This window comes from Elephas maximus, chromosome X (genome assembly GCF_024166365.1).
Source record: "Elephas maximus indicus isolate mEleMax1 chromosome X, mEleMax1 primary haplotype, whole genome shotgun sequence".
Taxonomy (NCBI): Eukaryota; Metazoa; Chordata; class Mammalia; order Proboscidea; family Elephantidae; genus Elephas; species Elephas maximus.
In genome coordinates this window covers 2,117,369-2,131,584 of record NC_064846.1, presented here as the reverse complement: position 1 = coordinate 2,131,584, position 14,216 = coordinate 2,117,369, and the positions used below count along the sequence as shown (strand labels likewise).

The following is a 14,216-nucleotide window of genomic DNA, read 5'->3' as shown; positions in this document are numbered from 1 at the left end:
TGGGACAGAAGAATAAATTTATGAGGCCAGTGTTTCCAGTAAAATATCATCTATAAATTGTATTCTGCCTAGACAGTTGGCCAATTAATATAACAAAATAATTTGAATGATACAGTAAGAACTGGTATTGTCTGAAATTATCACTGTTGGGTTCGGGAGCGTCTTTCTGCTTGGGGAGTGAGGGTAGGAAAGTGTTGGCTAAAAATTGCACAATTCATGAAAAAGTCAGGTACTATATCTGCAACATGTGGAAAGCATGTTTGAGAAATTGATAACCAGAGGAGCCAAGTCAGATCAGCTAGCAGTCCATTTTTATGACCGCAAAGCAGATGACTGGTGACTTACAAATTTGCTCTTTCTTCATCTCGGTAGATGGCCATTTGTTATTCTACAAAAGTTTGCCTTCCTTCAAAACGAAGTCATTGAAAATCTAGTCATTCCAGGAAACTCCCAGCAGGTCCTTCTTTCTTCCAGGTGGCTACTCGGAAAGCATATGGCCTGGCTCTGGCTAAGCTGGGCCATGCAAACAAGAGAGTCATTGTTCTGGACAGTGACACCAAGAACTCCACCTTCTCTGAGATGTTCCAGAAAGAGCACCCTGAGCGGTTCATCGAGTGTTTCATCGCTGAGCAGAACATGGTGAGTGGGCTGGGGCAGGCCCTGGGGCTTCTGACTGGCTGGCAGTCCGCACGGGCACAGGAGTCCCCCCAACCCCCCAGTTTTCTTTTCACTTCTAAAAGCAGAGGGATTAGAGAAAAAGTCTTCAGACAAACAGGTGGAGAGTGGTGGGGGCAGTCTGAGCCATGGTCATCTGGACAGTGCAGGGCCTCCAACCATTTGACCCTGGGGCTCCAGGAAGTCTTGAGTAGCTTCAGGTGGCCCCGGCTTTTTCTGCTGAGCCTAGCCCACCACTAGGCAACCCTACAACACTCCCCCCTCCGCCCCCGCCCGCCAGGGAGATGGGTGGAGAGGGCACAGGGCCTACTGCAGAATAGATCAGCAACTATCATAGGAATTCCAGCCTCAGCAGAGCCAGTAGTTAGAGCTGCGGACTTGGGTAAATGCCTTAGTGTCCCCCAAGAGTGAGATTAATGCAGGGGGTCTGCTTCTCTTTCTCTCTCTCTTTTGCTCCCTTCTCCCCTCCCCCATGCTCACTCCTGCTCAGACATGCACAAACACCTGCCTTTCAAGAGAGAAAGTTGTTAATGCAAGTAAACACCTCGAACTCTAAAGCTCTGTGCCAGCATAGAGGACTTTGCTTCTCCATCGTAGAAGCTATAAACAGCTCCCGGTAGTTCAACGACTTTTCTATCCAGAAACTATGGGCCAGCAGGCCTCACATAACCGCCAGAGATGTTTTATTTGGAACAAAGGGTATTTTAAAAGATTTTCAAGATTAATGCCAACATTTAAGAATCAGGAGATAGTACATAGAATCCAAATTTCTGCATTCTCTTGAAAAATGGAAAAATCTGCCTACACTGGGCTGGCATTCCCTCCTGATGACACACGGTGCTCAGAGGCACCTCCGTGGTCCCTGTACTCTGCTGGCCTGCTAATCACTGACGAGAATTGCCTGGCCCTGTAGATGTTGGAATTTAATGATTCTCTGTTCAATAAGTAGGTAATCACAATTGTAAGAAAACATGTAGTTCTTTGTGGGTCTCGTTAAGCTATTTTCATCTTGAATGGAAAAAAATACAGCCCGTAATTTTCTGAATCTACGAGTTTGTTCTCCAACTCAGTGATTCCTTTAGCATACAACCAGGTGCTGCGGCCCGCTTGGATGGGCCCGGCACAGGTGAGGCTCCTGTTCTCACAGCTGGAAGAGAAGGCAGACAGAGAAGACCAGCAGGTAGGAGTTAGCGCTCTGCCTGATAGAGGTGGGGATGGTAAGAGCAGGCACTCAGCAACAGCAGAGCTGAGTGACAAGTGGTCAGTCGGACACAGATCGGAGCAGCAGTCCCAGCAGAGAGCACAGACAAAAGCCAAGGGGCATGGTCTTAGGGAGGTTGCCAGGTCTTTCAGAATCTCAGGGGTCCTGCTCCAGTTTGCTGGGAAGCCATGAGGGAGCTTTACATAGGAAAGCATGTGTTGGACCGAGAAGAGCTTGTCCTTATGCATGAAAGCCTTTCCGTGATCAGCCATTATTCCTCTGTGTGGCAAAAACTTGTAAAGTGATCATTTTTAAAAGGTTTCCTTTTTTTTTTTTTTCCTATGTCCGTAAACTTCTGAGCATTAGTTTTTTCTGGATTGAGCTGTGGTTATAATTATTTGTGATTAGTGGGCAAATACTACTTTTAAGGCTTTGAATGAGAAAAAGTTCAGAATCAATTCTGTTCCTTTTTTAATGATGGGACGTGGATGGGAATGGAGGAGCTCTGCTGTAGGAATGTCGCTCGGGTCTTTGCATTCCTTCCTGGTTATAAGGCCAAAAATCACAGAATGGTTTTCTGTAAAAAATTATTTGTAAAGAACTGACAGTTCCATTTGGTTCTCTCTTTCAATTTTGTTGAAAGAAAATAGTTGGAAACCACCTCACTTGCAAAGGGATTGGCTGTGCAATCATTTGAGTTATTCACTTTCTCAGCACTGCCATGATTATTTCAAATTATCTTCTTTATTTAACATCTGCAGGTTTTATATTCCAGGATATCGTGCCACTCTGCAAATCAGAGTGGGTGAGAGTGTGCCTTTAGGGCTTAAGTTGCTGCAAGATGATTAAGAGATGGTGGGAAGGGAGTCCCCAGGCAATTCTCTGGCAGGTGAATGCAAAACCAAGAAATTACTGAGTCAGGGTCCATGATCTTGATCAGTGACCTTGACATTGGTACCCTTGAAATTCACCTGCTGGTGTATGAGTCTGGAGCTCCAGGGGAAGGTCAGGAATGGTGATGGAAATGTAGGGGCCATTGTCATAAGACAGATGATACTAAAGCTGTTTTGCTGGGTGTGGTTTCCTAGAGAGGGAGGGCAGATGAGACAGGGTGTATGGATGGAGCCCAAGAAGGAAAGGCCTTGAGAAGACAAAGGTAGTTGTATCGAATGCTGCTGAGAGGTCCAATAAGAAGCAAATGGAGGTTACGCAGTGTCACGGACTGAATTGTATCCCCGCAAAATATGTGTCAGCTTGGTTAGGCAGTGATTCCCCAGCCCCAGTATTGTGTGGTTGTCCTCATTTTGTGAGTTTCCTATGTGTATAAATCATAATCTCTGCCTGTGGTTAAAGAAGATTAGGGTAGGATATAACACCTTACTCAGGTCAAATCCCTGAGCCAAAGTACAGGGAGTCTCCCTGGAGTGTGGCCTGCACCACCTTTGATCCCTCAAGAGATAAAAGGAAAGGGAGGCAAGCAGAGAGTGCAGTACCTCATACCACCAAGAAACCTGGGTCTCTGCGCCTGAGAAGCTCCTCGACCAGGGGAGGATTGAGGACAAGGACCTTCCTCCAGAGCCAACAGAGAGAGAGAAAGCCTCCCTCTGGAGGTGATGCCTTGAATTTTTAGACTTGTCGCCTACTAGACTGTGAGAGAATAAGCTTCTCTTTGTTAAAGCGATTCACTTGTGGTATTTTTGTTACAGCAGCACTAGATGACCAAGAAAGGCAGCCTCTTGGATTTGGCAACTGAGAGGTCACTCCTAGCCATGGAAGTTTACATGAAGTAGGCTAGAGGAGAGAATGATGGATGAGAGGTCTGGACAGTGATTATAGACAACTCTTTCCAGAAGTTTTCTTTGAAGGGGAACATAGACGTAATGTCTAGAGGGAGGACAAGGCAGAGGTGGGAGGGTTAAGATGGAAGTTACTAGAATATACTTGAATGATGTTAGAGTGATCCAAGAGAAAGGGAGAGACTGATTCAATACAGGTGGGGAGAGGGATAATCGCAAAATTAAGGCTACCTTTGAGAAAGCAAGAGAGGGACAAGGCTCAGGATGACAAGTGGACAGGTTGGCCTTGGGTACGTGTAGGGCCACTCCAGCTCCTAACGGTACAGGGAGAGTGGATGGGGGATTGGGTGGGTAGGTGGCAGATGGGGGAGACTGCCCATCTGTTTACTTCTCCTTTCCCCGCAAGGTATGGAGTAAATAAGGGTGCCATCTGAGAGGGAGGGGCAGGAAGGGGTGCAGAGGTTTAAGAATGGGGAAGGAGACATGCTAGAACTACAGAGCAGTGCTGGGTGTCTCTGAAATTTCCTGCTCTTGAAAGGAGACCACTTCAGCACAGGTGTTACTTTATTTTCTAGCAGTGTTCAGCAGCTCCAGTGCAGGTACACAGGAGACAGTTGGGTTTGCCAGGTTTAGGGGTTTATCAGTTACGTGTCTGAGGAAGAAAGAGAAGGGCAAGGTAGTTAGGGCTTTGCAAAACAGGGTCATAATTAGGAACCACGGAATCTGAACTGGGTAAGGAAAAACAAGGTGTGAGGTGGGTGGTAAAAAAATAAAGTTCTAATCCATGTTCTTGGTGTTGCAGGTAAGTGTGGCCCTGGGCTGTGCCACTCGTGGGCGAACCATTGCTTTTGCTAGTACCTTCGCTGCCTTTTTGACCCGAGCATTTGATCAGATCCGGATGGGAGCCATCTCTCAAACCAACATCAACCTTGCTGGTTCTCACTGCGGGGTGTCCATCGGTATGCATTCTGAATTCTGCCAGTTTGGGTGCTGCCACTGTGGAGGTGGGGAGTGACACAATTGGAGCTGTAGAGAGGAAAGGAGGGCCTTGGAGAGAACCCTGAGGGGCTGTCACAGGGCAGAGGGGAAGACTTCACAGAGGGGCAGTGCTAGCATGGGCCTGGAGGGCTTAGACCATGAGGACGTCCCCATTTGCAGAAGCATCATGGGCAAAGGGGAGTGAGAATGTTAACTAGATGGAACAGTCTGTGCTCAAGGTGGGATGCTGGAGAGGGTCTAGGAGACAGTGAGGAGGACTGTATACTTAGTCTGACGGATAATAAGGGCCCTTGAGGAGCATGATGGAAGGGAATGATGCTGATGAAAATTCACCTGGCAAGACAGGTGAGCAGGAAGCCGCAGGAAACAGGGAAGTCAGAAAGGATTAAATAAGGCAAGTTAGCAGTAGGATAGAAAATAGTGAATTTGAGACAGTCTGAAGAAAAAAGGAGAAATTGCTGCCAGATTGAGGCATCTAGAATTGTGTGAAAAGCAAAACACAAGTTTCCAGTAGTTTCTGGCCTAGGAGACATCATGGAGTGGTATTGTTTATGAAAGACAAGATACGAGGACATTGGGAAGCTGGCTCAGTTGACATACCCATGGGGGGCTGCTCATCCAGACAGTTGGGAGAGCTTGCATGTTCAGCTAGAGTACTAGAGCAGAGGTGAGTGGGGAAAACTGGAGATGCACTGAAAGGAGTCATCCGCTTAGAACTGACCATGGAAGAATTTGACTGCGTAAGAAGTCTCTCAGTGAGGAGAGGTCTGGGCCAGACCAGTGGAGTTGGGACTCACGGTCACGTGGATGAATGGGAAGGAGCAGGCCCACTCACCTGGGGGGAGAGTACAGTGAGAGAGAAGGGAGCCCAGGCTCAAAATCTACGGCACAGCAGCATTTCAGGGTGGGTTGAGTAGGGGGCCTGGGGAAAAGGGGCTAGAAGTCTTTGCCTGGTGCTAGATTCAAAGTAAGTGTTAAACTGAAGTCAGCTATATGAAGAAATAGCCCTAGGTACAACCTGGAGAGGGGCCAGGGTTCTGAGGTGGGACAGTTGCTCCCAGCAAGCTAGTGTATACTGTGATGGTCCTCATCCTAGCTGAGAAAAGCTAAACTTGCCCCAGTGTACACCGGGATTTCTCTTCCCACAGCTTTTGTAGCCAGAAAGTGAATTTCCAAACACGTCCTCCACCCTTAGTTACAACAGCCACTCATGGGTACCTCAAGGGTATATCATGTGCGCGTAAAAGACTGCTTTGAAGATCTTAAGAAATGAGTAAAACCGCTTAATTCTGAGAAGCAAGGCTTTCAGTGGACAGAAGATAAAGCAGTGAGTGAAGGACTGAGCCCTAGTGGACCCTCCTAGTGGAGGAGAGGACGGGGTCAGAGATGTGTCAGGGCCCACCCAGTCACAAGTACTTAGGGAGAAAGGTGTCAAGTCAACATGACTGAGAGACAGGTTGGTGAGGGGGATGAGGGCCAAGAGAGTACCATCCATTTGTTGATCTTAAAGGTCGATTGTGAGCCTAAAGAGGGGTGTCCACAGAAGTCTGACTGTAGAGGATGGAAGAAGAAATGAGGAGAGTTGGACAGAAACGATCTTTTTGAAGGAAACGATCATCCTAACCTGAGATGGTACAGTGAGATCTCAGATGAAATCGATATGTGGAAACTCTTGTAAATTGGAAGACGTTGTCGTGACATAATCAAGTTTTTCCTTCCTGTTCCAGTTTTGGGCACCCCAGGGCAAGAGGCATTGCTTGTTTGTATGTAGTGAGTTGGGTGGACAGAAGGTAGGTTCCTGTCTCAGAGTTGGACACATTTTTATTTGGTGTGGTTTTCTCAGGTGGGGATGGACCCTCGCAGATGGCCCTGGAGGACCTGGCCATGTTTCGCGTCATTCCCAATTGCACTGTTTTCTATCCAAGTGATGCCGTCTCAACAGAACATGCTGTTTATCTGGCTGCCAACACCAAGGTATGTTTAAGGAGATGCTGGCTCAGACTGAAAATGCTTCGGGGCTCTGCTGCTAGTTTGGTACTGATCCTTGGAGTTTTTTCCCATTATTTTTTCTCAACGTAAAAGTAATAGAATTCATTATAGAAAGTTTGGTTATAGGATTCCTCTTAAAAATGTAACCATTACAAAAATATATTACGCACGTAGTACGTGAATACGTTCTCATTGTAAAACATCCAAACAATATAAGAGATACTGAACAGAACATGACAGTCTGTATGAGCCAGGGCTCTGCACAAGAAGGAGAGACCACTATGAGTGTTTGAAACAAGAAGCTGTTTCTAAAGGGTACTTAGGAAGTCACTGGGTGGGCTGCCAGTGTGGGCTCCAGGCCAGGTTCAGAAATGGCCCCCAGAACTATAAAGTGTGAACCTACCAGCAGACCTGTTCTATGTAAGACTCAGGCTCATTGCTACAGAGGCTGTCACTGCCCCCTGACATCCAGAACAGTGGAGAAGGGGTGGTGGAACACTACTGCAGACAAACCCCATGTCGCCGGCCCTGGCTAGCCCTCAGAAATGGCAGAGAAGAGCAAGAGTCAAGAGTGTGGCTTCTGCCTCACTTTCTTCTTCTGAAATCTCATGCAAGTGCATCCAGTGGACCATCTAATTCCTGTCGAGAGCCATGCTGCAAGGGAGCCTATGGGATGTAGTCTTTACCTTCCCTGCCTTTCCAACTAGAGGGCTTTTGGAACATTCACCAGACTCCATCACCTCCCTACCCCCGCACTGCACCCATGCCCCCTCACAGGTAACCACTGGCACAATTGGGGTGTGTTGGGCCAGTTCCCTTTCTAAGCATTTGTTTTTGTTAGGTGCCATCGAGTCAATTTAGACTCATAGTGACCCCATCTGACTGAGTAGAACTGCCTCATAGGGTTTCCTAGGTTGTAATCTTTACAATAATCTATTCAACCACTTTCCTACTAATGGATATTTGGGGTGAACTTTTTACTGTGTATTGTGAGGCAGGAAGTATCTATACATGTGTTTTTTTGGTAACGTGCTCATTCCTAGAAGTAGAATTTCTAGGCCAAAGGAATATGCACCTTAAATGTTGATAGATGCTCCTAATTGCCTTCTAGTTTATACTCCCACCAACAGAGTATGAGCGTTTATAACAGGATCTTTAAAGCAAGTTGAGAAACCTATGGTGAGCTATATGAAATATTCTATAGTTGGTACTGGTATTGCTTTCTGGAAGGAATTTAAAGGACTAAATGCCTTCTTTGGTTCCACTATTTGGAATCTACTGGGAAGGCTTAGGTCTCACAGAACTTCTCATTGTGCATGACTGAGAGCTTTCACCCCAGTGCTTGCATGCAGGCTCATGTTCCCGAATATCCTTCATCAGGCAGATGGCTAAATAAACTGTGGTACATCCACACTCACACCAACCTGGATAGGGCTCAAGGCATTGTGCTGAGTGAAAGAAGCCAGACACAGAAAAGCATCCATACAATATGATTCCATCTGTATAAAGTTCAGAAACCCTGGTGGCGTAGTGGTTAAGAGCTATGGCTGCTAACCATAAAGGTCAGCAGTTCAAATCCACCAGGTGCTCCTTGAAAACCCTATGGGACAGTTCTGCTCTGACCTATACGGTCGCTATGAGTCAAAATCAATGCAACAGGTTTTGGGGTTTTTTTTTTTTGTATATATGTGTGTATATATACATATAAAGTTCAAAAGCAGACAAAACTAAGCGATATTAGTAAATCTAACCAGGGATGTAAAAGGCCTATACGAAGAAAACTACAAAACGCTTCTGCGAGAAACCAAAAGAGATCTACATAAATGGAAAAACATACCATGCTTATGGATAGGTAGACTCAACACTTTGAAAATGACAGTTCTATGCAAAGCAGTCTACAAATACAATGCAGTCCCAATCCAAATACCAATACCATTCTTTAAAGAGACAGAAAAACTTATCATTAACTTTATATGGAAAGGGAAGAGGCCCTGGATAAGTAAAAGAAGGATAAAGTAGGAGGACTCGCACTACCTGACCTCAGAACCTACTATACAGCTACAATAGTCAAAACAGCCTGGTACTGCTATAACAATGACAGAAACATTGACCAATGGAACAGTATTGAGAACCCAGATGTAAATCCATCCACCTATGGTCACCTGATCTTCAAGAAAGTCCACCAAATGGGGAAAAGACAGTGTTTTTAACAAATGGTGCTGGCAACACTGCATGTCCATCTGCAAAAAAATGAAACGGAACCCATACCTCACATCATATACAAAAACTAATTCAAAATGGATCAAAGATCTAAATATAAAACCAAGGAGAATAATCAAAAACTCCGTAGACCGCTGGTCTCACCCCTTCGGAAACAGGGGAGAATGAAGAAAACTAAAGACACAAGGGAAAGATTAGTCCAAAGGAGTAATGGACCACAAGTACCACAGCCTTCACCAGACTATGAGTCCAGTACAACTAGATGGCGCCCGGCTACCACCATTGACTGCTCTGACCGGGATCACAATAGAGGGTCCCAGACAGAGCTGGAGAAAAATGTAGAACAAAATTCTAACTCACAAAAAAAGACCAGACTTACTGGCCTGACAGAGACCTGAGAAACCCTGAGAATATGGCTCCCGGACACCCTTTCAGCTCAGTAATATTCCGGAGGTTCACCCTTCAGACAACAAGTAGACAGGCCCATAAAACAAAAGGAGACTAAGGGGGCACACCAGCCCTGGGTCAAGAACTAGAAGGCAGTAAGGGACAGGAAAGCTGGTAGTAGGGAACCCAAGGTCCAGAAGGGAGGGCGTTGGCATGTCATGGGGTTGGTAACCAGTGTCACAAAACAACACGTGTCCTACCCGTTTAACGAGAAGCTAGTTCTGTAAACCATCTAAGGTACAATAAAAAAAGAAAAATCTCTGTTAAGCGAGACTGTTTCAGGACGCATATACAGGCGGTAAAGCTATAAAGCAAGCAAGGAAATGATCTCTGTGACAGGATGGTGGGAAGGGAGCTCAGGGACGGGGGGAGAGGGTTGAGATTACGGAGGGACACACAAGGGACCTCTGGGGTACCAGTGATGTTCTGTTCCTTGACCCTTGTTTTTAATAAAAAGAATTGTTTACTCCCCCCCCTCCACCTTGTTTTAAGGTTTGTTAGTTGGAAATGAGTAGTCCAATTTTTTTCAACTTAATCCTGCTTTTCATTTATACCCTAGGGGATGTGCTTCATCCGGACCAGCCGGCCAGAAACTGCGGTGATTTATGCCCCAGAAGAATGCTTTGAGATCGGACAGGCCAAGGTCAGGGCTCAGTTCCATGGTCCTGTCCAGTACTGAGTCATGTGCAAAGAGCTCTGAGCGCTTCTGCATCACGCCTGGGAAGCTTCACAAGCAGGGCTTTGTCCTTTCCTTCCCCTGCTTTAAAAAAAATCAGTTGTGACTTTTCCCTGCTTGTCTGCAGGAAGGAACATTCTACCAATTTCAGCTCGAACCAAAACTGTTCTCTTTTCCAAATAGAGTCTCTCTTTGATGAACTCTCAAAACTAGAGTAGTAACACGTTGAAGGCAGGTGAGAGTTGCTTGAGTAATTTGTCACAACCTCGAGCTGAACAAATGAAAAGTGGCTGTGTTAGATATTGGCCTTTCCAGATCTAAGGCCAGGAATGAAAAGTAAACGTCCCGACAGTAAAGCCACAGCTTGTGTCACCGTTGGCGCGGCGTGGGTAACGAGAGGGTGGGTCTTGCAGAAGGGATGTAGGTTTCCAAGGACTGCCTGGCAGATTCAAAGTGCTGACCTTTTGGTTAGAAGCCGTAGCACTTAGCCACTATGCCACCAGGGTTTCCGGGGTGGCTTAGAAGCCCCAAATATTGGCACTAAAAGCAATGGGTCTGAAGCTTACAGGGAATCCTATAATTAGGAGTGAAATGAAAAATAATTCCAAGTACTTTCAGTACATTGCTTTGGAGGAACAAAACTGTATGGAAAAAGACCAGGAGCTTCCTCTTTGCTTGCTGAATGGCCTTGATGTCAGCCAGGTCTGGCCGCTGATGTCAGCCCTACTTGGGTAGTGTGGCAGCTTGGACAAGTTCCTCCCTGCTCCAAGGTTCAGTTTCCTCATCTGTGAAATGGGCCCACTGATGCCTAGCCCTTACAAGGAGGTGGTGAGGGTCACCATGAACATCGTGTCAGTCGCCAGAATCCTCCCTGCATGCATGCGTGCCAGCCAGAGATGGGATCCAGTCAAAGATCCCTTGTGGGTCTGAGGCGGTGCACGTACCCCTGCCCACAGGTGGGGACCGGCATGACGCGTTCGGGCCCTCTGCCTGTTTTACCCTAGCTTTGAGATTCAGCCTCTTTGGTAAAGGGTCATTTCGTACGTATGTCATACAAGGACGTAGTAAGTCGGTACAGGAGGTGACGTAGATGGCCTGCATCTCACTCAGCCCTTTGTTGGGGTGCATTATTAAGGAGTGACATCGTTGGGGTTGGGGAATGGCAGTGGAGCGGGACTCCTCCACCTTGAGATGCACTTAATGTAGTGACCACAGCACTTCATTTTTGGGTTCTACACCAGGTCGTCCGCCACAGTGACCATGACAAGGTCACAGTTATCGGAGCTGGGGTGACTCTGCACGAAGCCTTAGCAGCTGCTGAGGAGCTTTCTAAACAAGGTCAGTTGGTGCTTGTGACCATCGTGCTTCCAGCTGGGGAGAGGGAGGGCTTAGGCTGCCTCAGTGGTCTTGTGATTTGCACCTCTGCGTCTTCTGTGATCTAAGTCAGCTTCATAGATGTTCGGGTTCTTGTTCCCCAGATATTTCTGTCCGTGTCATTGACCTGTTTACCGTTAAACCCCTGGATGCTGCCACCATCATCTCCAGTGCAAAAGTCACAGGTGGCCGCATTATCACTGTGGAGGATCACTACAGAGAAGGTGTGTGCAGATCTTGGGATGTGTTTTGGAAGCTGTGTTGGCCGGAAGTATTTCCCTGGATCAGAAAGATCCCATGCTCCTGTGTGTCACCTCCAGCCCCCCGACCTGCACAGTATCCCTTCAGGACTGCTGTCTGCAAGTGTATTGATTTAGGGGCCTCTCTTAGGCCTACCAGACTGGATTCCAAAGGGTGGGGACCATGTCCATGTTCTTCATGTGTCCCCGGCACAGTGCACGGTGCATGGTCCCCAGGGTGGCGCAGTAGCAGCACAGAGGACTATTTCGCTAAGCATTGTGGGTGGGAAGGGTCATGAAAAGCTTAGCAGCTGCTTTTGAGTTTCAAGTGGTGGCTAGTTTGCTATGAAAAAAAAAAAAACAGTGGGGCTAGTGCCCTGCAGGCAGAGACCCCAGAGAATGCACGTGTGGAGGGGGGCTGGGCGCTTCCAGGTGGGAAGGACAGACAAGGAGACAAAGAGAGCCTTAGGTTCATGGTAGGGGGGGATCCCCAAGGCCACACCCACGGCTAGTGGTTCCGCTCAGGGCCCAGGTTGACAGGAGCCTTCAGGGTAAGAGCCTGGGAGGGACGGTGGATAGGCAAGAGTGTGGAGACACCACACAGATTTCCCCAGGCACCCCCCTCCATGAAGGGCACACCCAGCTGCCCCTCACCCCTTCCGGGCTCCTTTCTCCAGCAGTGGGAGATGCAGCTACTTGGTGGAGATGTGTCCACCCAGGGAAGCCCATGAGGGACTTGGCATCCAGTGTGTTGCTCATGGGCTCCGTCTGCTTTGCACATCCCCAAATAGCAGACTTCCAGAAGGAAAGCAGGGGTTCCACAGAAGCCATGTTGTTTGCACAGTTGAGGCATAGGGACCACCCTCCTCAGTTGGGGAAAATGTTATATGAGTGTGGGAAGCTGTTTAACAGCCGAGTTCCCAGATGCCAGCTGAGGGCCAACCTTGCAAGCTGGCCTGTCTAAAGAAAGCAGCCTCAGGCCTGCTGTGTGAACTGTTCTGCACAGTTCATTTGTTGGTTTTAACCCTGACAGCTTTGGCCAGGAGCAGGCGTGACTTGGAGATGCACAATTTCGAGTGAGAACTCTTGTGGCCAGTCAGAAAATGGCTGTCTACAGGACGAAGTGACTAGTGAAAAGTAGCTTTCCCTGGGAACCAGCAAATGAAAAGTTTTCTATATCAGGGCACACTAAGGCTGGCGGGCCTCTTCCAGAAAGCTCCTAATGTGTCTTGCTTCCCCAGGTGGCATTGGGGAAGCCGTCTGTGCAGCTGTTGCCATGGAGCCTGACATCCTGGTCCATCAGCTGGCAGTATCGGGAGTGCCTCAAAGCGGGCAGCCCAGTGACCTGCTGGACATGTTCGGAATCAGCGCCAGGCACATCATAGAGACCGTGAGGGGCATTGTAATGAGCCAGTAGAGCTGGTTTCTGAAAAAGCTGCTCAGCTGCCTTGGCCTTAAGACTCTGGCATCTTTATATCCCATTCATGTTTGTTGTTCCAAAACCACATTTTAAACCTTTTCAAAAGCAAAGCTGCTTCACACCTTTGTTCATTCCTAATCCGGAAATTCAAATTAGCTCCGTTTCCGTTAAACTACAGCTCTGGAAACAAATGTCACTCTCATTTGTAAGTTATCAAAGTGGGCTATAAAATTGTAAGTAACAATAGCAAGCAAAACTACCACTGTCCCAGCTGCAGCTCTCATCTACTGCCATCCTACCTGCAGTTTCTGGGATAGCGTGTGCCTGCAGTCACCTTAGAATGTCCTCTGTTGTTTGTTGTCATCTCCCCTGTTAGGTTGTCCTGTGCTGCTCACGGTGACTGCTCTGTAAGAGATGAAATCACAACTAGTTCTAGGCTGCAAATGAGACACGTTGCCTTTCCTGTGACCAAACCAGACTGCTGCCTTGATTATATTCAGATACTAAGGATACTAGTTAAAGTCAGTGTTAATAAAGCATCTGAAAAGCAGCTGCTTGATTCCATGTGTGTCTTGTATGTGATTTGGTTTCTTCCTGATAAAACCCTAAGGAAGGTGAAAACATGAGGAAGAAGCTTCTTTCTAAATCAGCAGCCAAGAGAGCCTTGTCTCCCAGCAGTAAACCAGGAGAAGGGGAACACCAGACAGAGATGAATGGCCAGTGAACAAAGTGTGGCCTGAAAAGCTGTCCCTTGAGCTGACCCCTTGCTACCAGCCGGGAGTACATAAACTGTGTGCTGGGTGATGAGCCTGAGGGTTTGTCTGGGTGTCATGGCATGAGTTCCTTATTTTTATTGCCTTCACTGTATGGGCATCAGGGTTCTTTGGAGTCATAACCAGTTTGTCTTAAGAATTGTTCTAGACAGTGCGGTGGAGACCAAAGAACTAACCTGGGTGTCAGACTCATCCCACTACTGTCCCTTTTCTCCGAGCTGGTTGCTTATTTTAGTAAAATGAGCACGATAAGTGCTCTGCTTATTTTATAAGATTGGAAAATTATTTTGTAAAAATAAGAACAGTTGATATAGGGTCGTTGTAGAAAATTTAGAAGATGGAAATGAGCAAAAAATACTTATCTCACCATCTTGAGGTAACACAGTTTACTTTTGGTGTAAATTCTT

The 14,216-nt window shown here is 47.1% G+C and overlaps 1 protein-coding gene across 1 annotated transcript in view; it reads left to right on the top strand.

The window, feature by feature from the left end:
* The window catches only part of TKTL1 (transketolase like 1), a 34,607-nt gene extending 21,049 nt beyond the window's left edge, over positions 1–13,558 (top strand). The window contains 7 exon segments of the mRNA XM_049871890.1: positions 475–639; positions 4,475–4,631; positions 6,515–6,645; positions 9,887–9,970; positions 11,245–11,341; positions 11,482–11,601; positions 12,858–13,558. Of these exon segments, the coding sequence (XP_049727847.1) occupies positions 475–639; positions 4,475–4,631; positions 6,515–6,645; positions 9,887–9,970; positions 11,245–11,341; positions 11,482–11,601; positions 12,858–13,033 (930 nt within the window). The 3' untranslated portion in view covers positions 13,034–13,558.
* The last annotated feature ends 658 nt before the right edge of the window (positions 13,559–14,216 follow it).